At 37.4% G+C, this 23,100-nt stretch overlaps 1 protein-coding gene and 1 long non-coding RNA gene across 5 annotated transcripts in view; one reads left to right on the top strand and one right to left on the bottom strand.

The window, feature by feature from the left end:
- KCNN2 (potassium calcium-activated channel subfamily N member 2) overlaps positions 1–23,100 on the bottom strand; it is a 394,236-nt gene that overhangs the window by 11,161 nt on the left and 359,975 nt on the right. For all 4 annotated transcript variants that reach the window (XM_031011707.3, XM_055387457.2, XM_055387458.2 and 1 more), the window contains 2 exons: positions 22,028–22,169; positions 11,950–12,060 (listed from right to left, as the gene is read on the bottom strand). In XM_031011707.3, the coding sequence (XP_030867567.3) occupies positions 11,950–12,060; positions 22,028–22,169 (253 nt within the window). The remainder of the gene's footprint in view (positions 1–11,949; positions 12,061–22,027; positions 22,170–23,100) is intronic.
- LOC129533670 (uncharacterized) lies at positions 10,619–22,600 on the top strand. The gene is made up of 3 exons (XR_008679983.2): positions 10,619–10,804; positions 15,310–15,359; positions 22,466–22,600. It is a non-coding gene; the product is annotated as an uncharacterized lncRNA (long non-coding RNA).

Genomic DNA, 23,100 nt, shown 5'->3' with positions numbered 1-23,100 from the left:
CAGCAGTCCCTGGGGTTGGAATAGCCTTTCCCTGTGAGGAAAGAGAGAGTCTCAGATCTCTAAGCAACTGTAGATACCTGGAAGATTGGCAAGGGGCCCTGATGGAGGCTCTCTCTCCGATTTTACCAGTCCAAGGCATAGAGGAGAAGCCTAGATCCCTGCCTGGTGAGGAAGCTGGAAAACCAGTTAAAAACCCTGGGTAAAAACCAATGGGTCAGAAACACAGCAATGGAACATAGCAATGCTCAATGTAGAACATAGCACTTGGTTTCAATTTGTAGTCCCATCTACAAACAGCAAATGCCAAATTATTTCTAAAGTCAATACGCTTTTTAAAAGGTGACTGATACATTTTAAATGATTCCTTCTCTTGGGTATATGAAGAAAGTGGTTGAAGGGGAATACAGAATCTTAATCTCAGAGTTCAGTGGAGTGGGGGTAATGCCCTCGAGGCCTTATGTTACAGGCTTTCTATTCACTAAGCACTCATTTTAGCCGATGGGCTTAAATGAAAATGATTCCTCATCTGAAAATGAAATCCCTGCAGCTGGTTTTAAAAACTTCGAAATACAGGAATTTATTTTGAAACATCCCATCCCCTTTCTAATTCCCTAATAGGTTGTCAAATACAGGAACAAACCTCCTAAGGCATCATATTTAACTGCTACTTTTCAACATGGCAGCCACAAAACAATATGTCCCAGAATAAAAATCCCACTCTCTGCCTATTACTGAGATGTGTTTCTAATAGTAGGGTCTTCCTTTCCATCTAGGGTTGAAAAGGAACAGAGGACAGTGAGAAGACAGGGTCAAAGGCACCTCAGTGTTTTCCACATTTGAACAATGGGGAATTGGTAAAAGAAAGTGATATGTAAACTTCCAGGAAAAATGGGGAGAAATAGGTCTATGCATTCTTTTTTTTATTTATATAAATTTAGGCAGTGTAAGTGCAATTTTGCTGCATGAATACATTGTGTAGTAATGAAGCCTAGGCTTTTAGTGTAATAATCGCCCAAATAGTATACATTGTACCCGTTAAGTAATTTCCTATCCCTAACCTCCCTCCCATCTTTGGAGGGAAAGTTTCCTTTGTATCCTCAGTCAAGAACCCTGCCATATAACCATCTAGTTATGTAACACTTGAATGCCCTTTTGTCCCCTTTCCAGGGCTTTCAGAAACTCTCAGGGGTCATATCACTAATCTCCGTGTCTCTCTACCTCAGTGCTTTAGGCATAGCTCATACTAAATAAATGTCTATGGTGTTAACTGGGCACCAAAGCACATGTAATTTATACATGAAAACTTCTTCTCATGAACCACACTAACACGTATTTATCAACCAAAGGACCCTCTTGATAACAAGGGTATACAGATTCATATAATGGATGAATTATTGCTTCATCTAAGCTCTAAATGGATCAATGCATTTCCACTTATAAATTCAACCTACATACTGAATCTCTACTACATGCTAGATACAGTGATAAGTGGTATGAGAGGATTTACCGATGTCCATCAAACATTTAGTAGGTATAATAATTCTATAGCCAATAAACAGGCCAAAAGACCTATGAAATAAAAGTCATTTTCTGTTTATCAAAAAATAAGTAAAGTGGGGGGAAGGATCTTTGTTAACAGGAACATCTTTACACACACACACACACACTGTTGAAAAATAACATTTGCTCTGCCTCACTAGTAATCAACTGTAATCAAACTCTGTCAGAAAAATGTTAGAAGACATATCAATAATTTTTATAATAATCTGAAAAAGCAAAGGCTCTAAAAGATATACTACTACTGGCTGGGTGCTGTGGCTCATGTTTGTAATCCCAGCACTTTGGGAGGCCGAGATGAGTGGCTCACTTGAGGTCAGGAGTTTTTGACCAGCGTGGCCAACATCTAGTGGAACCCCATCTCTACTAAAAATACAAAATTAGATGGGCGTGGTTGAGCATGCCTGTAGTCCCAGCTACTTGGGAAGCTGAGGCAGGAGAATCGCTTGAACCCAGGAGGTGGAGGTTGCAGTGAGCCGAGATCACGCTGCTGTGCTCCAGCCTGGGTGACCAAGCGACTCCGTCTCTCAAAAAAAAAAAAGAAAGAAAGAAAGAAAGAAACACTACTACTACATTACTGGTAGTGGTAGTACTTACCCAGATTCCTTAAAAACAACTTTCATAAGTATACAGGCCAGGAGATATTATATTGCGACTCACAGTTAATTACGAAATAATAAAACCATGGGTAGTAATATACAAAATATTTTTAAGTATAATAGTACTTTACAGATCACCAAAGCACTTGAGGCTGCTAGACTTTTGTTTTGTTTTTTTTCCTTCAAATTTTATTTTAAATTCTGGGGTACATTTGCAGGATGTGCAGATATGTTATATAGGTAAACATGTGCCATGGTGGTTTGCTGCACAGATCATTCCATCACCCAGCTATTAAACCCAGCGTCCATTAGCTATTCTTCCTGATGCTCTCACTCCCCCTACCCCCTCCTCCAGAAGGTTTCAGTGTGTGCTGTTCCCTCCCACCATGTGTCCATGTATTCTCATCATTCAGCTGTCACTTATAAGTCAGAACATGTAGTGTTTGATTTTCTGTTCCTGCATTAGTTTGATGAGGATAATGGATTCCAGCTCTATCCATGTCCCTGCAAAGGAGATGACCTTGTTCCTTTTTATGGCTGTATACTATTCTGTGGTATATATGTACCACATTTTCTTTATCCAGTCTATTACTGATGGGCATTTAGGTTGATTCCATGTCTTTGCTATTGTGAATAGTGCAGCAATGAACATACACATGCATATATGTTTATAATAGGATGATTTATATTCCTTTGGGTATGTACCCAGTAATGAGATTGCTGGGTCAAATGGTATTCCTGCATCTAGGTCCTTAATTGTCATCCTTAATGTCTTTCACAATGGTTGAATTAATTTATACTCCCACCAACAGTGTAAGAGCATTCCTCTTTCTCTGCAACCTGGCCAGGATCTGTTGTTTTTTGACTTTTTAATAATGGCCATTCTGATGGGTGTGAGATGGTATCTCATTGTGGTTTTGATTTGCATTTCTCTAATGACCAGTGATGGTGAGCATTTTTTCATAAGTTTGTTGGCTGCATGGATGTTTTCTTTTAAGATGTGTCTGTTCATGTCCTTTGCCCACTTTTTAATGGGTATTTTTTTCTTGTAAATTTGTTTAAGTTCTTGTAGACTCTGGATATTACACCTTTGTCAGATGGACAGATTGCAAACATTTTCTCTAATTCTGTAGGTTGTCTGTTCACTTTGTCAATAGTTTCTTTTGCTGTGCAGAAACTCTTCAGTTTAATTACATCCCATTTGTCAATTTTTGCTTGTTGCAATTGCTTTTGGCATTTCTGTCATAAAATCTTTGCCTGTGACTATGTCCTGAATGGTACTGCCTAGATTTTCTCCTAGGGTTTTTATAGTTTTGGGTTTTACATTTAAGTCTTTAATACACCTTGGTTAATTTTGTATAAGCTGTAAGGAAGGGGTCCAGTTTCAATTTTCTGCAGCACATAGCTAGCCAGATCTCCCAGCATCATTTATTAAATAGGGACTCCTTTCTGCATTGCTTGTTTTTGTCAGGTTTGTTGAAGATCAGATGGTTGTAGGTTTGTGGCCTTCATTTCTGTTCCATTGGTCTATGTGTCTGTTTTTGTACCAGTTTACCATGGTGTCTTAGTTACTGTAGCCCTATAATATAGTTTGAAGTTGGGTAGCATAATGCCTCCAGCTTTGTTCTTTTTGCTTAGGATTGTCTTGGCAACTCCAACTCTTTTTTGGTTCCATGTAAATTTTAAAACAGTTTTTTTTCTAATTCTGTGAAGAATGGCAATGGTAGTTTAATGGGAATAGCACTGAAACTATTAAATTACTTTGGGCAGTATGGCTATTTTCATGATATTGATTCTTCTCTATGAGCATGGAATGTTTCCCAATTTGTTTGTGTCCTTTCGGATTTCTTTGAGTAGTGGTTTGTAGTTCTCCTTGAAGAGGTCCTTCACTTCCCTTGTTAGCTGTATTCCTAAGTATTTTATTCTTTTGTAGCAATTGTGGATGGCAGTTCATTCATGATTTGGCTCTCTGCTTGCCTGTTGGTGGTGTATAGGAATGCTAGCAATTTTTGCACACTGATTTTGTATCCTGAGGCTTTGCTGAAGTTGCTTATCAGCTTAAGAAGCTTTGGGCTGAGATGTTGGGGTTTTCTAGATAAAGGATCATGTCATCTGCAAAGGTAATTTGACTTCCTCTCTTCCTATTTGAATACTCTTTCTTTCTTTCTCTTGCCTGATTACCCAGAACTTCCCATACTATGTTGAACAGGAGTGGTGAGAGAGGGCATCCTTACCTTGTGCTGGTTTTCAAGGGGAATGCTTCTGGCTTTTGCCCATTATGATACTGGCTGTGGATTTGTCATAGACAGCTCTTATTATTTTGAGGTATGTTCCTTCAGTACCTAGTTTATTGAGAGCATTTAACATGCAGGGATGTTGAATTTTTTTGATGGCCTTTTCTGCATCTATTGAGAGAACTGTGTGGTTTTTGTCTTTAGTTCTGTTATTGTGATGAATCACATTTATTGATTTGCATATGTTGAACCAATCTTGCATCCCAGGGATGAAGCCAACTTGATCATGGTGGATAAGCGTTTTGATGTGCTGCTGAATTTAGTTTGCCAGTATTTTATTGAGGATTTTTTCATCAATGTTCACCAAGGATATTGAGATATTGACTAGAAGTTTTCTTTTTTTGTTGTATCTCTGCCGGATTTTGGTATCAGGATGACGCTTGCCTCACAGAATGAGTTAGGGAGCAGTCCCTCCTTTGTGATTTTTTTGGAATAGTTACTGTAGAAATGGCACCAGCTCTTCTTTGTGCCTCTGGTAAAATTCAGTTGTGAATGCATCTGTTCCTGGGTTTTTGGTTGGTAGGCAATTTATTCCTGCCTCAATTTCAGAACTCATTATTGGTCTATTCAGGAATTCAATTTCTTCTTGGTTCGGTCTTAGGAGGGTATTATGTGTCCGGGAATTTATCCATTTCTTCTAGATTTTCTAGTTTATGTGCATAGAGGTGTTTAATAGCATTCTCTGATGGTCGTTTGTATTTCTGTTGGGTCAGTGGTAATATCCCTCTTATCATTTCTGATAGTGTTTATTTGACTCTTTGCTCTTTTCTTCTTTGTCTATCTAGTGGTCTGTCTATTTTAATTTTTTCAAAGAACCAGCTCCTGGATATGTTGATTTTTTCTGAAGGGTTATTTTTGTCTCTGTCTCCTTCAGTTCAGCTCTGATCTTGGTTATTTCTTGTCTTCTGCTATCTTTGGGGTTTGTTTGTTCTTGGTTCTCCAGATGTTCTGTTGTAACTTGAAATCTTTCTGGCTTTTGGTGTGGGGATTTAGTGCTATAAATTTCCTTCTTAACACTGCTTTAGCTGCATCCCAGAGATTCTGCTACGTTGTCTCTTTGTTCTCATTAGTTTCAAAGAACTTCTTGATTTCTGCCTTAATTTCATTATTTACCCAAGAGTCATTCAGGAGCAGGTTGTTCAATTTCCATGTAGTTGTGGTGTGGTTTTGAGTGAAATTCTTGATCTTATGTTCTAATTTGATTGCATTGTGGTCTGAGACTGTTTGTTATGATTTCAGTTCTTTTGCATTTGCTGAGGAGTGTTTTATACTTCTGATTATGTCACCAATTTTACATTAAGTGCCACATGGCGATCAGAACAATGTGTATTCTGTTGCTATCAGGTCCACTTGATCCAAAGCTGAGTTCAGGTCCTGAATATCTCTGTTACAATTTTCTGTCTCAATTATCTAATACTGACAGTGAGGTATTAAAGTCTCATAGGAAGTCAGTGTCTCTTTGTAGGTCTCTAAGTACTTGCTTTATGAATCTGGGTGTTCCTGTGTTGGGTACATACATATTTAGAATAGTTAACTCTTTTGTTGAATTGAACCCTTTACCATTATGTAATGCTCTTCATCTTTTTTTAATCTTTGTTGGTTTGAAGTCTCTTTTGTCAGGAACTAGGATTTCAACCCCTGTTTTTCTTTTTTTTTATAGTTTCCATTTGGTTGGTAAATTTTCCTCCATCCCTTTATTTTGAGCCTATGTATGTGTCTGCACATGAGAGGGTCTCTTGAAGACAGCACACTGATGGGTCTTGGCTCTTTATCCAGCTTGCCATTCTGTGTCTTTTAATTGGGGCATTTAGCCTATTTAAATTTAAGGTTACTACTGCTTTGTGTGAATTTGATCCTGTCATCATGATGCTAGCTGGTTATTTTGCAGACTTGCTTATTTGGTTGCTTCATAGAGTCAGTGGTCTATGTACTTTGGTATGTTTTTGTAGTGGGTGGTAACGGCTTTTCCTTTCCATATTTAGTGCTTCCATCAGGAGCTCTTGCAAGGCAGGCCAGGTGGTGATGAATTCCCTCACCATTTGCTTGTCTGAAAAGGATCTTATATTCTCCTTCACTTATGAAGCTTAGTTTGGCCAGATATGAAATTCTAGGTTGGAAATTCTTTAAGAATGTTGAATATGGGCCCCCAGTCTCTTCTGACTTGTAGGATTTCTGCTGAGGGGTCTACTGTTAGTCAGATGGGTTTTCTTTCATAAGTGATCTGGCCTTTCTCTCTGGCTTCCCTTAACTTTTTTCCTTGCATTTTGACCTTGGAGAATCGATGATTTTGTGTCTTGGGGGTTGACCTTCTTGTGGAGTACCTTACTGGAGATCTCTGCATTTCCTGAATTTGAATGTTGGCCTGTCTTGCTAGGCTGAGGAAATTCTCCTGGATGATATCATCTGGAAGTATGTTTTCCAACTTAGTACCATACTCCCCATCTCTTTCAGGTACCCCAATCAGTTGTATGTTTGATCTCTTTACATAATCCCATATTCTCGGAGGTTTTGTTCATTCTTTTTCATTCATTCTTTTCATTAAAACTTTGCTTTGTTCAAACCTATAGCATATAGGTAATGACAACATAGTTTAAAAGGCTATTTTGGATCTTCGTTTTCAACTTCCATTTCTTTGTTGTTGTTTTTTCTCCTGCTGCTTTCTCAGAGGCTTTTTTAGCATAACACTTCCACTCCTCGCCAATTCAAGGGGAATGCACCAGGGTGCCATATGCTCTCAGCCACCCTTGCAGCAGCAGGGATAGATTTGTTCATGCTCCAACCTCTCTCTCCAGTTTTCCTTTAGGTCAGGTATATGAGGCCTGGGTGAATGTTGTAGCTGTGGAACAGGGCATAGCCAAGTGATTCATTTTCATTTTCATGTGTTAACCCCCTGGGCTGTGAGCCAAGGACAATGTGAAATAAATCCTTTAGAATTTCTGTTTCCTTGTTAAGAGACATACAGGAAACAAAATTATATAACTGCATAATAGTGTTCTTATTATGGATCTGATTGAGAATTCTTAACAGATTAACAACACCCACAGTGGACATTAATATGTATAATTATCCTTTGTGGGGTACCTAGCAACTAAAAATTATGTCTGCGTTTTGGAATTGCTTGTTTTCAAGTTTCTTTTCCAAAAAGGTATTCTGGGGATCAAACTACAAGATTTCCTGTTTGCTCAGAAAGGAATGAGTAGTAATAATAATATATTTCCAAAAGATATTGCATGGTAAATATATTGCCCCTGTAAGGTGATAAACTGTAAATCTATTAAATAGCTGGTCCTGTCTTACTAAACTAGGAGACAAGGTAATGGTATTATGTTTTCACTTCAAAATCATTAGTTTGTTCTGGATACATGTACCTGTTTCTGGATACATGTACCTGTCGGCCATTTTTGAATTGCAGAATGTCATGTAAATTTTTAGGATTAGACAAAACAATCTTCTCAGTGCTGATGTACAATAAATAGTGTTCTACTTTCAAATACAGTATTTTACTTGGTTAATGTAGTCGTACAGAGAAACAACTTTTATATAAAATTGTTCCCCTGAAAATCTGTACATAGTGAATAATTTCTCATAGAAATTGTTCAGTTCACTAAAGATACAAACTGGAAGACTTGGAATGTTACATCTGTCCCTGGGAGAATAGCCTATCTTTTAACATTCATATTGCTTTTTTCTTTAGAGTCATATTCAGATTTCAGAACATCTGTGACTATTACTCCTGTTAACCATCAGAAAAAATGATTTCTTTCTAGATAATGTTTCAGGGAATAGTTGTATGTTTCATGTTTCAGGGAATAGTTGTATTTTTCTCTAACAATATGTAGTAACCTTGAGTTTGTATCTTAGTTACTAGGTATGGTTTTTAGATCTCTATTTACTTTTTATTTACTTTTATTAGATCTCTACTTTTAATTATTCATAAATCATTCAGCATTTTAGAATTATTTTAAAAGTTTAAAGTTTATACTCATTTATATGAGTCCATTTGGAATTTCCATAAATAAGCAAATGGAATGACACTCATTAAGTAAATGATACTCATTAAGTTGATGACTTTGTATAAAATAATGGGAGGACTATAAAATGGCTATTATTTGCCTATACCTTGTTGAGTATATATAATAAAGGAATGGGTATTATAAACCAGCAATTTGTTTTCTTCTAGTGTCATTTTAACATTTATATCTTTATTTAGTGACATCTTGGATATCACTAAACACTAAATGGATGTGTCGGCCAGGTGCGGTGGCTCACGCCTGTAATCCCAGCACTTTGGGAGGCTAAGGCAGGCAGATCACCTGAGGTCGGGAGTTCCAGACCAGCCTGACCAACATGGAGAAACCCCCATCTCTATACTAAAAATACAAAAAATTAGCTGGGCATGGTGGTGCATGCCTGTAATCCCAGCTATTCGGGGGGCTGAGGCAGGAGAATCACTTGAATCCAGGGGGTGGAGGTTGCAGTGAGCTGAGATTGCGCCACTGCGCTGCAGCCTGGGCAACAAGAGCAAAACTCTGTCTCCAAAAAAAAAAAGAAAAATGGATCTGTCTGTCAGGAAGCCTACTAGAGTATATTTCTCAGACCTATAAGAGACTCCAGTCTCAAGAAATACTGCAAAGTAGCTCTACTTTTAAAAAGTAGTAATGAAATAACAGAATTATTAAAGCATGATAAGTATTATATAAAATGTAAAATTTGAAACCAGAACAGTACTTAATGAAAAAGCTTTCAACAGGCAATAAGTTGACAATTGAGGCAACGTTATCCAAAGGAAGTTTAAAGTATACAAGAACTTACAACAAAAAAGCTGTAGCATCATCAGAAAACTTTGTCAGTTTGGGAAGATGCTTTTCATTCATAAAAACTGAAGGAGGGTCACCGAAATCCATAGATCTAGATCCTGGATCCATAGTTCTCTAAAGGGGCCTCTGACTGGACTTTAGGGGACCCATGAGCACAAGCACACGTGCATTTTTCTGCCAAGCAGGAAGCATCTGAGATTTCGTCTGATTTTCTGAGTGGTCAGTACTGGAAAAGCTTAAAATCTTCGGAATACTCGAATATGATACTTTAGCCCTTGACCCTTAACAGTTCATGGCAACCATATTTAGTATACAGTATATTTTTTATGTTATTCCAAAAAAGGAAATTACAATGTATTCAGTAGACTCAGTATCTTTTAAGAGAGACTGTCCTTTCTAAGATGTCAAATCCTTGTGGAACAGCACATTAAAAGGTGGTTCTCTCCTGCAGGTGATTTTGTCTCTTGAGGGATTTCTGGTTGTCACAAGCTGGGGGTAGTGCTACTGGCATCTAGTGTGTAGAAGTCAAGTATGGTGAGAAACATCCAGAACACACAGGACAGTCCCACATGAAAAAGAATTATTCAGCCAAAAAAGTCACGAGTGCCAAGGTTGAGAGGCCCTGGAATACAGCAACTACACTATAAAACCAACTTGGAATGTCTCCCAAATGAAACTGGTTGACCTCGGTGAACTTCATAAAAAAATTTTTATCAAAGGTGGTAGATGGTAGTGTGATACTGTAAATTTTGTACTCAAAGTCTTTGTCTTTTCTAACTCTTAAAATGTTTTAATAATTAAGATATGGAATATCAATATTCCAAAGTAATATTTAGAGAAACTATATGCTTCCTTCTTAAGATGAAATTAAAATCTGCTTATGAAACATGGAGAAGTCTGCCCAAACATGCTAACTTGGCTTTCTTATTTGTGATTCTGTCACTATATTTTTTTCTGTTAAGATTTACAGGCAAACATATGGGCGACATGGTATTTTAAGGTATTTTTCTGCCTAATATCTTAAGTGTGGCATTAACTTAATTCCTGAGGAAATGTATAATCTTCATGGTAAAATAATATGGATTACTAGGGTCTTAATGCAAGTGTTCTTTTGAATATTATAGAACTTGTGACTCTTAAACACAAACCGTCCCAGCATAGAGCCCTGAAAGGACCAAACATGCACATGATGAAATACACAAAACATCTGCTCCAATTTATGGATTAGATGTAGACTAATCTCATATGCACATATTTTTTATCTCTAGTAGATCTTTAAAAAGTAAAAGAAACCCAAGCCTTTATTCAGCTCCTCATTGACCTTTTTCCCTGCACACTCTCATACAGGGATGTTCACAAGTTTTGAGAACAAATTTAGGAGTTTGAAGAAAATGAGAGTAAATCATGGAGAGTAGAAGACATTCCAAAGTGGTAAATGTAGGCTGAAAATGTAGCATCTGAACCTGGGAGGCTCTGATCATCTACTATAAACGTGGACCTACTAACTGCAATGAAGTATCACAGGACTGTCTGATAGGTAAGACTTAGCATGAGCAGGCAATTGCAATTCATGTTTTCATTTCCTAAGCATAATCTATATAAATATATATATGCACTAAAATGACTGGCCTGTTAGGAAGTATTAACCAAATTAAACAAGATTACTTTTAAATATACAACCAAAATCAAGAGTGAGTGAAAACACTGGAAGTTGGAACTATGCTTGAAATATCTATTGATTCATTTATGGGTAAAGTTACCAAGTTGACAATGTATTTTGTTATTTCAGTGACAGCCTGATTGCATTCCACATTGAGCAGTAGTTACACAGCAAGATGACTCTACTATAAAATAATTTTTTGACTTTGGCATTTGTCTCAAGTGACTATCAAGAAAGGCTAAAAATTTAGTCTAATGAAAGCCTTTCTCTTCTTGCAGTTTTCTACCTGGATCTGGTGACTTTGAGCAAGTTAGCTAAACCCTTTGTGTCTTAGTTTACACATTTATAAAATGGCCAGAATAATAGCACTTCCCTCATAACGCTGTTATGAGGATGAAGTGAGTTTATACACATGGCACACTTGGAACAGTGCCTGGCACAGAAAGTGCTCTTAAACACTGTGATTACTGTTTTCTTCTGCTAATAATTGGACAGCGATTGCCCAACTGGATGGTATACTATTTTTAACATCTCTTTTACGGCCTGTAAGTCAAGGAAAGAGCCTGTTTCTGGCCCTACCTTGGGCTTCTAAATGTTAGTGGTGGTTTCTTTTGTCTCTGCAACCCTGTCTTGAGAACAGTGACTTGATCTTAGAAGTTCAGTAAAACATTTTCAATCACGTTTCCATCAAATTACTATTTTACATTAATAGTATTTTCCTTCCTACTCAATCCAATAATTGGTCTTGTATACTATACTGAAATCTAAACAAGTAGGCATACCTAACATTTATGTGACTCGTCTTTATCCAAATACCAAGACTGCCCAATTACTTCCTAACTGACCTCAAGGTAGAAATAGTCTATTCTCAAAATGTGATAAAATGGAAGTGATTCCAAGAATGCCTATACTTTCAAACCATGTCATTTCAGCTTCGGATGTCAAAATAAAAACCATATTTCCTAACATTGAAAAAATCACAATAATATTCTCTCTTTGAAGATATATGGATAGTAACTTACTCTTTTAGTCAGCTGAGTATCCATCATGAAATTGTGCACGTGTTTTTCTGCTTTGGTAAGTTCTAGCTTCCTTGCCACTACAGCTACCACCAGGGCTGTGCAACCAGCACCCTGAAAACAAGGAGAGAAGAGAAACCCAAAGCATTACTACTTTCTGTCTCAGAAACATTAGAAAATGTTTTGCATCAAATGCAAAAGTTTCGCAAAAGTTTCTCAGGATGAAAAACATTGTCTTCAATAAGTATTACAGAAAATGTGTGATCAACAAATGTAAGCAATGTGCCTTAAACTGGGATTAAAAATTTAGTTTACATATTTTAAGAACAAAAGCATATTTGGAAAAAACATTTCCATTCTAAGAAATAAATGGCCTAAAAGCAACTTGGTGAATTTTTGGAGACTTTTTAAAAAACAGAGCAAATCAGTTATATACCTATAATTATAATAGGAACAAATAACAAATGAGTAGATTAGCATAAATGTATATGGGGTAGAAATAAGGATTTTTCCATACAGAATAAACCTCTAATCTTAAGATGAGATCAGCAGGCCTTCAAGGTGATCAACTGCAATGCACCAGGAATAAAAACAATAAGATATCTCAGCATATACACAGCTTCAGTGTTCCACACACACAAGAGGAAGCATAACAGGAAGATCACAGTGATCTTAACCTGGGCAACAGAGATAGATGAAGTACTGAAGGTAAGGGGTAACCATTATACCATTTTACAGGTTTACTAACATGACACTAGGAAAGGCACGGGTCATCTAAATTTTGAAAAAACCAACAGTGTTCCTTTTTGAATTACAGACCATTGTTCTGATCTCTTGAAAAAGAGACTCTGTGTGGTACTCTAAGAATTATAGTCCTCCCGCTCCGTGATCAAGGTGTGCTCATTCCAAGTTGTGAGAGTCTTCTTTGCTGAAAGACGAGCAACTACTTGCTGGGGCACCGATTGGAGGGTCCAGGCAAGGTCAAGGTGCTGCAGCCACTTCATCAGTCCTGGGCACAGCCAACCTCCCAGCAGGGAAGGGGGCATGTGAGGAACTACCTCAGGGGTCTGTGAAAGGGAAGTCACACCTCCAGATAGAATCTCAACCCTGAGAGGACCACAGAACCATAGACATTGCCCAGCTAGTCTCAACAAACAGATAACAACGTAAATGGCAGGGCACAGGCAGAGTCCGCTGGACAGAGGCACAGAAAGTAGATGTGATTTAGCTATTCAGTTATAGACCAAAGAATGCATCTTTGGGCTTACTCAGTGAGTTGCTGCAACAAATCTGGCAGAAGGGACACGATTGAGGAGAAAAGGAGAAAATAAATACACGACCTGATCATTATGATCATGGAAACATTGCCACAATGATGAGCCAATACTGCTTTAATATATTTCCAGAGGGCTTAAATAGCCTGTTCCATCTAGTTCTATGAAGAAATCAGTATCCTCAGAAAGAAAGTGCTACTGATCACATGATCAGAGAAAGAGGTTGCCAAGTATTTAGACATTCTGATTTAGCCCTCTGATTTTAGAGATGAGACAACTAAAGCAGAGTAAATGATTATTCAGTTATAAACCTTGATTAGCATTGATATTTTTCCTACTCTTTACTTCATCTCATAATATCTATATCTATATTTAGGATCACATACAGGTGAATCTCTATCCATGTGTTCCGTATACATGGATTCAACTGGATTGAAAATATTTCGGTAAAAAAATGGATGGTTGCACCTGTACTGAACATTATAGACCGTTTTCTTTTGTAATTATTCTTTAAACAATAACAATACTGTTTAGCAACTATTTGCAGAGCATTTATATTGTATTAAGTATTATAAGTAATCTAGAGATTAAAGTACACAGGAGGATGTACCTGGTTACATGCAAGTAATACACTATTTTATAAAGGACTTGAGCATCCATGAATTTTGGTATTCATGGCAGGAAGTGGGGTTCTGGAACTGAACCCCCATGGATACTAAGGGATGACTGTATATTCTTATTTGTGATTATTCCATAGGCATAATGCATTATGAAGCACTGTATTTCAAAGCAAGACAGGAAATTCAAATTCACCTATTTTATATGATAAAGTATGAATGTCTAAAAATCAAGCAATATGGTTATCAAAATAATCAACATTGTTCCTATTGTGTAACTGGTATAACTTTTAAATTGGTAGTTTTTAACCTTGACTATAGAATCACTTGGAGAGTTTGTAAAAATCCTAGTGCTGAGAGCTGTGTGCCTCACAGCAAATCTTCATCTCCAGGGATAAAACCCAGGTGTCTGAAATTTTTTAAAAGTTCTCCAGATGATCCCAAGGTATAGTCACTGCTTTAGATAAAGGAGGATATGCAGTGACTATGACAAACTCCATAAACCTTCTATTAAAACAAGAGGGTCAAAATTCTTATGAGTCATTTGACTGACTTACGAAGACATTCAAGACATGATAAACAAGGAAAGTAAAGGCAGAGGGTGTGATGTTATTTTGATATTTTGTGCCATATGCAGACAATGAAAGCGAGGTATTTTAGATCTGGGTACTAATGAAAGAAAAGAATGGCCTTTGGAAGCATCTCTACCCATTTTACTGACTTTCAAACATCTACCATGAAGTCTAAAGAGTTCTAGCAGGCTGATGAAAGCAAATCAGTGACCACCTATGATAACCACCATAAAGCTACCTGCTGTATGGTATAGCGTATGCTTGACAAACACAGGCTAGCCTTTTGCAGATATGCTCCTAGGTACTACTCCTCAATCACTGGGTTCTACGAGAACTTGGTGGTTCAGGGCAGCAATGATTCTTTAATAAGCAGAGGTCATAAAAACCTGAGGGGTTCCTAACTACTAGAGAGACAGCTATGAGAGGGCAGTTGGCATAAAAAGTTGAATATTGTTCTCCCCTGGCAGGTGGCCTTTGCTGAGATCTTTCTGGAAAGAAATCAAAATCCTAACAGGAGTGGAAAATCACTGGAATCAAGAGCCTTGGAAAGTGGATTTTTATTTGTGTTTATTCTCAGGCTCCATTCTTTTCTGCTACTGGCCCATTTCTCACCGGGTGTCATCTAAGACATGCATTAAAAATGAGTACCTCTGTTGCAAAGTGAAAAGAAATTAATCCAATCATTTAGTAATTATCAAAACTATTATCTATATACCTCACTCCATTATCCTAACTCTACTCCTTTAAGTTATACCTCCAGAGCCACTTAGAAACCTTTTTGTTCAAATACAAACCCCTTAACTGTTTATTTTAGTGAAGAAAACCATAAACTTATACTTCCCTAGATTAATAAATCATAAGAGAATCTGATGAAAGTAACCTTTATTTTTTAATTTTTAGAGTTATGCAAGATGAAGCTGGCTCACTTCCGAAAGCTTTCTAGGTTCAAGGTAAATTCCTGCCAACATATTCATGGTTATAGTAATTTAAGTAATGGCATAATATTATTGTCCACCCAGTGTCTATTTCCAGGATGATTCCGTTTCATAAAGTGAATAAGAATGGAAATAAGTACGATTTTACAACATTTTCTCCAAAGCTTGTCACCACCACAATCGATGTAGAAACAGTTGGGACTAACATATGTTACTCTCTGAAATTAAGATCCCTGTATGCATTTAACAAGATGAGTCATATTCCTTTCACCAAAGTCAGAAAATGTATCCTGGTTACTTTTCTCTCATTTCATTTATCTTCTTAGAAAAAACTTAAGCAAAATCACTAACCTGTCACTTCAAGATGCTTGGGCATTTAAAAACAAAATGAAGAAAATACAGTGTATTTAGGAAGTCAATATATTAAAAGCAAAGGTTCAGGTTTCCCTTGGCTTGTTTACCATTTTTCCTTCTAATACAGAAGATGTTGAAAGAGAGAAAAAGGGATAAGTTAACGGAGGCAGAGGGAGAAGGACTTTGCTTTAGAAAAGGTAAGTAATGACAAGTGTTGTTAATGTTTACTACCCTAAGCCAAGCCAGATCAAACTGAACAGACAAATGACAATTAGTTACTATTACCTATGTACCTCTAGGGAAATCCCAACACGTGGATAGTCTTAGATGCTGCCAAGTTAAAATTAAAATGTAGTGTTTTTCTCCACTGTATTCTTCTCCATTATAGCACAGAAACTGTAAGCCATGTTGAGCCCTTGGATGTAAAAGAAGTTCAGGTATTCCATTTCCCTCAAAAGCATGTATCACATAATATTTGAAAAATTAAAATGTGACACATTTTTACCCTAAATCATCTACTTATGCTGATCCTGCAAATACTTCCAAGAATCATTTTGAAAAACCATTTTGGGATCAAGCTTTAATAACAAGGATACAAGCCTATGAAAAAGAGAAAATCCTTCATATAGCACACTGTGGAAAGGTTTTGATTATTTCAACTGTGAAAAAGACATCTTCAAAAGATTCAACATAATAATGAAATTTATACTTTTTAAACAAATTCCAGAACTTTTACTACTACAGAGAATGGCTCTGATAAAAAACACTGATGTTCAAAATATTCTAGGCTTAAAGTATCCTCCTGTGGGATTTATAATAGCTCCTCAAAGTTCAAAATTCAGTTTGATAGCCAGTTTATTAGACTAAATAGACTATTAGCCTATAATTAAAATTTATCAAAATAGTTAACTTGAAAAAAAAATCATGCTTTTATGTAAAAATAAAACAGCTTTAAGATCTTTCACAAATCAGCTTGCCCTCCAAAAGGAAGGTAAAACAAATACTTGAACACATTGCCTGTTTTTCTGTCCCTGGGGCTGACTGACTCAATGTGCTAGAACCATAAAAACATTTTTACTATACTTGCCTGACATAAATAATTATTCTTTCATAAAAATATGTGAAACAATCAATTCTGGCAAATAACATTTTATAAAGCACTCTGCTTTAATATTATATCCCATTGGAGTTTTACAAGGTTTCCTCAGGTCATGAAAATAAATAAGTTTCAAGGAAGTTTTGAAGACAAATTCTATCAAAAATGCCCTCTAAGTGTCTTCAAATACAAGTTGATATTTGCTACTAAGGGTGGAGGTCAATTTCAAATGTCCTCATTGTAAGAAAAGAAGGGAGAGTGTGTGGTGTTTGAGCCCATTTATTAAGCCTGGGCCTGGGCAACCCGAGCCTCCTTTATAGTGATTTGCTTGTTCAGCTCATTCTTCTACTTTTAGGGTCAGAAAGAATCAGCTCATTCTTCTACTTTTAGGGTCAGAAAGAAGGAAGTACCTCATAAAACTGGTCATCAACAATGAATCATCCCTCGGTTTAAATCTCCTGATTAGCAACAGTGCCAGTGTGAGTGCAGGTACTTCAGAGATAGGAAGGGCAGCTCTGCCAATTAAAAGTGCTGATAGTTTAGAAAAATTGGGTGAAATTGTGGAGTCCATGAGCTGTGTGCTAAAAGGTCACAACAACTTCCAGCTATACTTTCCTGTACCTGGAAGACGGCAGCTGTCATATTTAAGAAATTTTTTTGCGATCCACTTATGAAATTTCTTGGTGGGAAGTGAAGGTCCTCAAGAAAGGACACTGGTGGGGAATTTAGCGTTATGACTGAAAAGGCCCATCTCCTCCAGCTGCTCTGCACAAAATAGAAACTATTATATGTGAGAACTTAAAGATATACTCTCTTCACTGGGGCTTTATCTGATCAGATTCAGTGAACACACCAGAAAGAACCAAAAAGCAAGCAATTCAAAAGTTAAAACCTCTTCAAAATTAAACACCCAATGTCAAATTGTATAAGACATTTTTAAAAATCCTTGAGTGTTTTGCACATTCTCAAACATTCAACACCAAGGAATGGCTTCAGATCAGTTTTGCAGGATTTCTATGTACACTGGCAGGGAAAAACAAATCCTCAAATGGAAAGAGAGAGTGTTACAGGAAGAGGAGTATAATCAGACCTTAGGTTTCTCATTCTTTCATACCAATCATTTCTTTTTTATGAGCTCTAGCTAATTCGTGCTGTTTTGGAACACCCTCTTAGCGACTTAACAGGGTAGTGGTATTGCTCTCCAGGATGCAAACTGTTTAACTGACAACTGATGGAGTCACCATGTGATGTTAAATTAAGATTTCCTCGGCACAGGGCAAATTTAACGTGGAAAGGATTATTATCAAATCTTAAGGAAAAGGCAAGCCTGTGTAAAGGCTTCTGTCCTGAACTGACTTGTTTTTTTGCTCCTTGAAGAAAATTTTAAAATTTAATTAGCGTAGTGATTTTCAAATTGCTATGAACTGCGAAAGCTTTATGCATTGCTTTTGCTTACATAGAACTACTAGTGGGATGGAAGAAACCTAAATCACTGATATCTGAAGTGTCCTCAGTTTTGCTGAGGGAGTCATGCTACATGTTGTCAAAGTCTAGTGGCTTATAAATCACTATTAGAGAACCATTTATTGAATAACAACCTGCATCCCTAGGAATGAACAGATATTAATCGATATTTAAAGATAATTAAACCAAAAAATCCAGTCATCCATACTCTAGTCAAAAGGCCACCAACAGTCACTGAAATTTTACAGAAATACAGAAGCAAAAAGAACAAATGAGCAACCTTAATTCTAGTATAAGATGAAAGATACCCTTACCCACAAGGCTATTTTTCACTCTTGAAACAATCATATATATTCATAGTTGTGGGAGAATTCATAGCTTTCAGGATGTGTTTTATATATATACATATATATATTTCTAGGAAGATAAAATAACTTTGTAAACGCTAAGTAAAACAATTACTTTATTGGAAAATTGGAGACATTGAGAAACTAGCTGGTGCTGTCCAAAAGCTGATAGACACTGTGATCTAACCATATTACTTGCCTACCATCTTCAACCAAAAGTACAAAGCTACTTAGAAATCATCCCATTGTTTATCATGACCTTTACAGGTCCTCAGTACTTCCTCGAATAGCAGAAGCGTAGAAGAATAAAGAGAAAATAAGTAATTACAACCATAATGGTTTTCTCTTGAAGGGCAGTGTGTGGTTTTCTTCTATTTCTTCTATTAGGCAATCTCATGACTTATTTTATAAAAATATTAATAATAAGAGATCTTGGTCTCTTAAGCTTTAATTCCCATATTGGTCTTGGTAATGAAGAAATTTCTACATTCTCCATAGGAGTGTCTAGGTCACTTTCATCCATATGCTCTTGAAGCTTTAATTCCCATATTGGTCTTGGTAATGAAGAAATTTCTACATTCTCCATAGGAGTGTCTAGGTCACTTTCATCCATATGCTCTTGATCCCTAAGGAGCTGATTTAAGATGTAATCAACTGCCAGAAGTGAATCCCAGGAAGACTGCCCTGTAGCCTGACTCCATGGGAATCTGCTTAGTCTAGAAGAAGAGATAATCCAACTCTACAAAGCATCTCAAATATGTTACTCAAATATTAGTGAATTTCTCTGTATGCAAGTAAACCAATTTTGATCAAGTCAAGTAGGAAATAAGTCTGATCCTTATGAAGGAGAGGGAATGGAGCTCCTCAGCCTAAGAATAGAGGGACTCTTTTACCATAAGCTTAAGGGCTGGAATGAAGTCACCATAAATTCCATTACATATAACATTTTTGTGTCCACATATATTTAATGGTACTATAACCTCTCTTTTTTTTTTTTTGAGATGATGGAGTTTCACTCTTGTTGCCCAGGCTAGAGTGCCATGGTGCAATCTCGGCTCACTGCAACCTCCGCCTCCCACGTTCAAGAGATTCTCCTGCCTCAGCCTCCTGAGTAGCTGGGATTATAGGCATGTGCCACCACACCCGGCTAATTTTGTATTTTTAGTAGAGAGGCGGTTTCTCCATGTTGGTCAGGCTGGTCTCGAACTCCCAACCTCAAGTGATCCACCTGCCTCGGCCTCCCAAAGTGTTGGGATTACAGGCGTGAGACACACTGCCAGGCCATAACCTCTCTTTTTTAAGCAAAGTAAGATCAGTAGTGAAACCTGAGCAAGAGGCAGTTCAAGAAGGTAAATAAAAGATTTGTACTATCTGATAAGACTTTCAAGGAACAGTTTTTGAGACACGAGGAACAAGAAAATATCAAGGAATGATAAGATAAACATTTTGTAAAATCCAGGCAAGGTTAACCTCAAATTTGGCTCAGATTCCATGGCAAATAAGCCTGTGCACATGACCCTTGAGTCACACCTGATTCGAGAATAAAAGAGGGTACCATCTTGACAAAAAGTAACACTAAGGAAGTTGTCTCTAAGAAGCACTAGCGGAAAGACTCTGCAATTACCAGTTTTTATAAATAGCATCATTTATATCCCTTGTGGACTTGTTATGGGCCTCCTAAAAATACATCTATGCAAATTACATTTCCCAAAGCATTATACCACATAATAAAATGCTATTATTTGAGGAAAAAAGGGGAAGTGATCCAATAGTAAACAGATAATGCAGCATACCGTTTTTTTTAAAAGTTCACTATAATTAAAACTATTATTTTTCTTTTAAAAGCAAATAATGTTAAATTATGCGCCCAAATTATATTTTCTACAATTGGGACTTGAAATGGCCATCTTGTTACTACTGGGACATTAAAATTGACCCTGGATTCTTATTTTCAAAGTTAGCTGCCTTATCCCAGTTGAACACTACCGAGGGGGAGAAGGATGTTGCCTGTCTATGCCAAGGGCACGCTCTCCTTCCCCTTAGCTGTGACTCTTGGAGCAGTCTTCCCAGGCAGCTTCTGCAAAGGTGTGCACCCTCCACTGGCCACCACTCAGAGGCCCTAAAATGACAACCCTCTGCTCTCTCCTACCAGCCTGTGAGTGAATACAGTTAGAGGTGTTGAACAGGGTGCCTGATTTCAGAAATTCTGACAATTTGGAACCTGCAGTACTCGTTCACATCCTCACGTAGACAGAAACCACACAAGGATCAAGATGACACTCTTTGCTGTAAGCAGACTTTAAAAAGTAGATAAAGAATGCAGACAAGCCTAGGTCATTGAAAACTGTGCATCAACAATTTGCAACTACCTCTGGCTTAAATATTTAGAAGTTCATACCACATTATAATCACAGCTTGCTAGCCTCCCATTTCCTGTACCTAAAAAATAAATGGAGCAAAAAAGTGGTCCTGGCTAGTCATGTGTGGAGGGGCAAAAAAGATGTCTGAGCCTATTAGGCATGCCAGAAGAACGATGGCATGTCAGTAGCAGACCTTTCCCAAGTGCTCCACAAGACGTGGCCTCCTGTCCCTGCCTCATGCCAGGCCGCTCTCCCGTTTTGCTCTGTGTACTCCTGGCCCAATGACCTGGCTCCAATGTACTGAGCTCCTTCTTGCCTCATTGCCTTCAAATAAACCATTTCCTCTTCCTGGAATGCTCTCCCTCCTTCCCTTCCTGGGTATGGACCCTTCTCACTTCAGCGTAAAAATCAATTTTCTAGTGATGATTTCTCTGAGTAGATCCCATCCCTCTCCCCCAGGCCCAAAACAGGTCAGAAGCTTTACTAGTTCACAAATGTAATGAACCATTATTTATTATTTTTAAAATGCAAGTCTTCCCTTGTAAGCTCCATGAAGGCAGGGCAGTAAGTTTCTATCTTCTTTTGATGTATTCCTAGTACCTAGGCCAGTGCCTGGCACTCAACAAACATTTGTTGAAAGAAAGAAAAATAAATACTATAATTAATATATCTTCAACCCTTCAAAACATTTCAAGATAGTTATTATGGGCCATATTTTACAATTTACTCAAATTTGCACAGCTAGTAGGAGATGAGAGGACACAGTCTTAAAGGACTTCCTGATTCTGAAGCCAAAGCTCCAAGATCAAATTAGTTTATCAAATTAGTGCATGCCCCACAAGGGGCAATCGAACAGCTCTGCCTCTTCAACAGAATTTCATGATGAGAAGAATTAAGATGAAAACTATTGACATTCTCTCTCAACACAAAATTGATTTATTTATACTGATTTCCTGCTGATGGGAAAAGAAGTAGCTCACAATTACTTATGCACGTAGACTGAGTGGTTTAAGTGCCTTCTTGAGCGTAAATAAAAGAGATGTGAAGTATAAAGACTCTTACCATAATTCCAGTAAGTAAGCAGACTCCTTTTCCACAGTAGGTGTTAGGTACCATGTCACCATAACCAATGGAGAGAAAAGTTATTGATATCAACCACATCGCTCCAAGGAAGTTGCTAGTAACATCCTGTTGATCATGGTACCTGAAAAACAGCAAACAAAACCAGTCCTTTATAATTAATCTCCAATATGATAGTTAAGTGTGGTTTGGTTCAATTCAATGAATTTACTGTATCTTCTATAAACTGCTATATTTAGAAGTTTTCAAAGCTTGTGAATATAAACAAAATTGAGGTTCCATCTAAGCAATCCACGACATCAGAAAGTGCCTCAACTTTATATATCATCTGAAAGAGACTGTAAAATATAAAACAGATGTAAGAGATCTTACACCAGATCTCACTGGTGTAAGATGATACAGGCACATTTATCTTTGTAGACTCCTCCGGCCCCTGCCCGTGTCTCATCACTCCTTGCCTAGCTGATGTGCCAGACATAAGAGACAATATGCAGCTGCCCAATCTCACGCCACACCTTTGTAACCAAAATGAATTATGATGTTCCCTTTGCTTGGACTGGCCTTTGCTACCTTGATTTCCTGACGATGGGCTAACACCTCTTCATCCTTCAAAGTAAGTTCAAGTGGGAGCCTTTTCTGTCTTCTCTTCCCCTCAGTGCTTCCCTTGTGCTCCCTGAGTATCGGGCACATCCCTAGATCATGGGACCATATTATAATAGGTCAATCTACCTGGATGTCCTTCATCCTTGAACACAGAAACTGTACCTCTGATCACAGAGTCCCTGCCCATAACCAGAGCTTAATAGAAGTTGTCTTACCAGTTATACACAAAGAACTTACAGTCGAAAAGAGGGAGAGGGATACAAAGTATCCTAATCATTCTTTGAGGTGTCAAATTTTACTGGTAAGGAAGAAAGCTTTTATATCAGAAACAGGTATCCTATCACACTTTGGTTGAATTAACAGTACGAAACAGTAACCCTCTGTGCCCGTGATGTGGACACTGGTTTTATACAATAGCATGTATGCATACAACAGCAAGGCCATCAGAGTTG

The sequence above is a fragment of the Gorilla gorilla genome, chromosome 4 (genome assembly GCF_029281585.2).
Source record: "Gorilla gorilla gorilla isolate KB3781 chromosome 4, NHGRI_mGorGor1-v2.1_pri, whole genome shotgun sequence".
Taxonomy (NCBI): Eukaryota; Metazoa; Chordata; class Mammalia; order Primates; family Hominidae; genus Gorilla; species Gorilla gorilla.
Note: the sequence above shows the minus strand (reverse complement) of the source record. Positions and strands in the feature narration are given on the sequence as shown.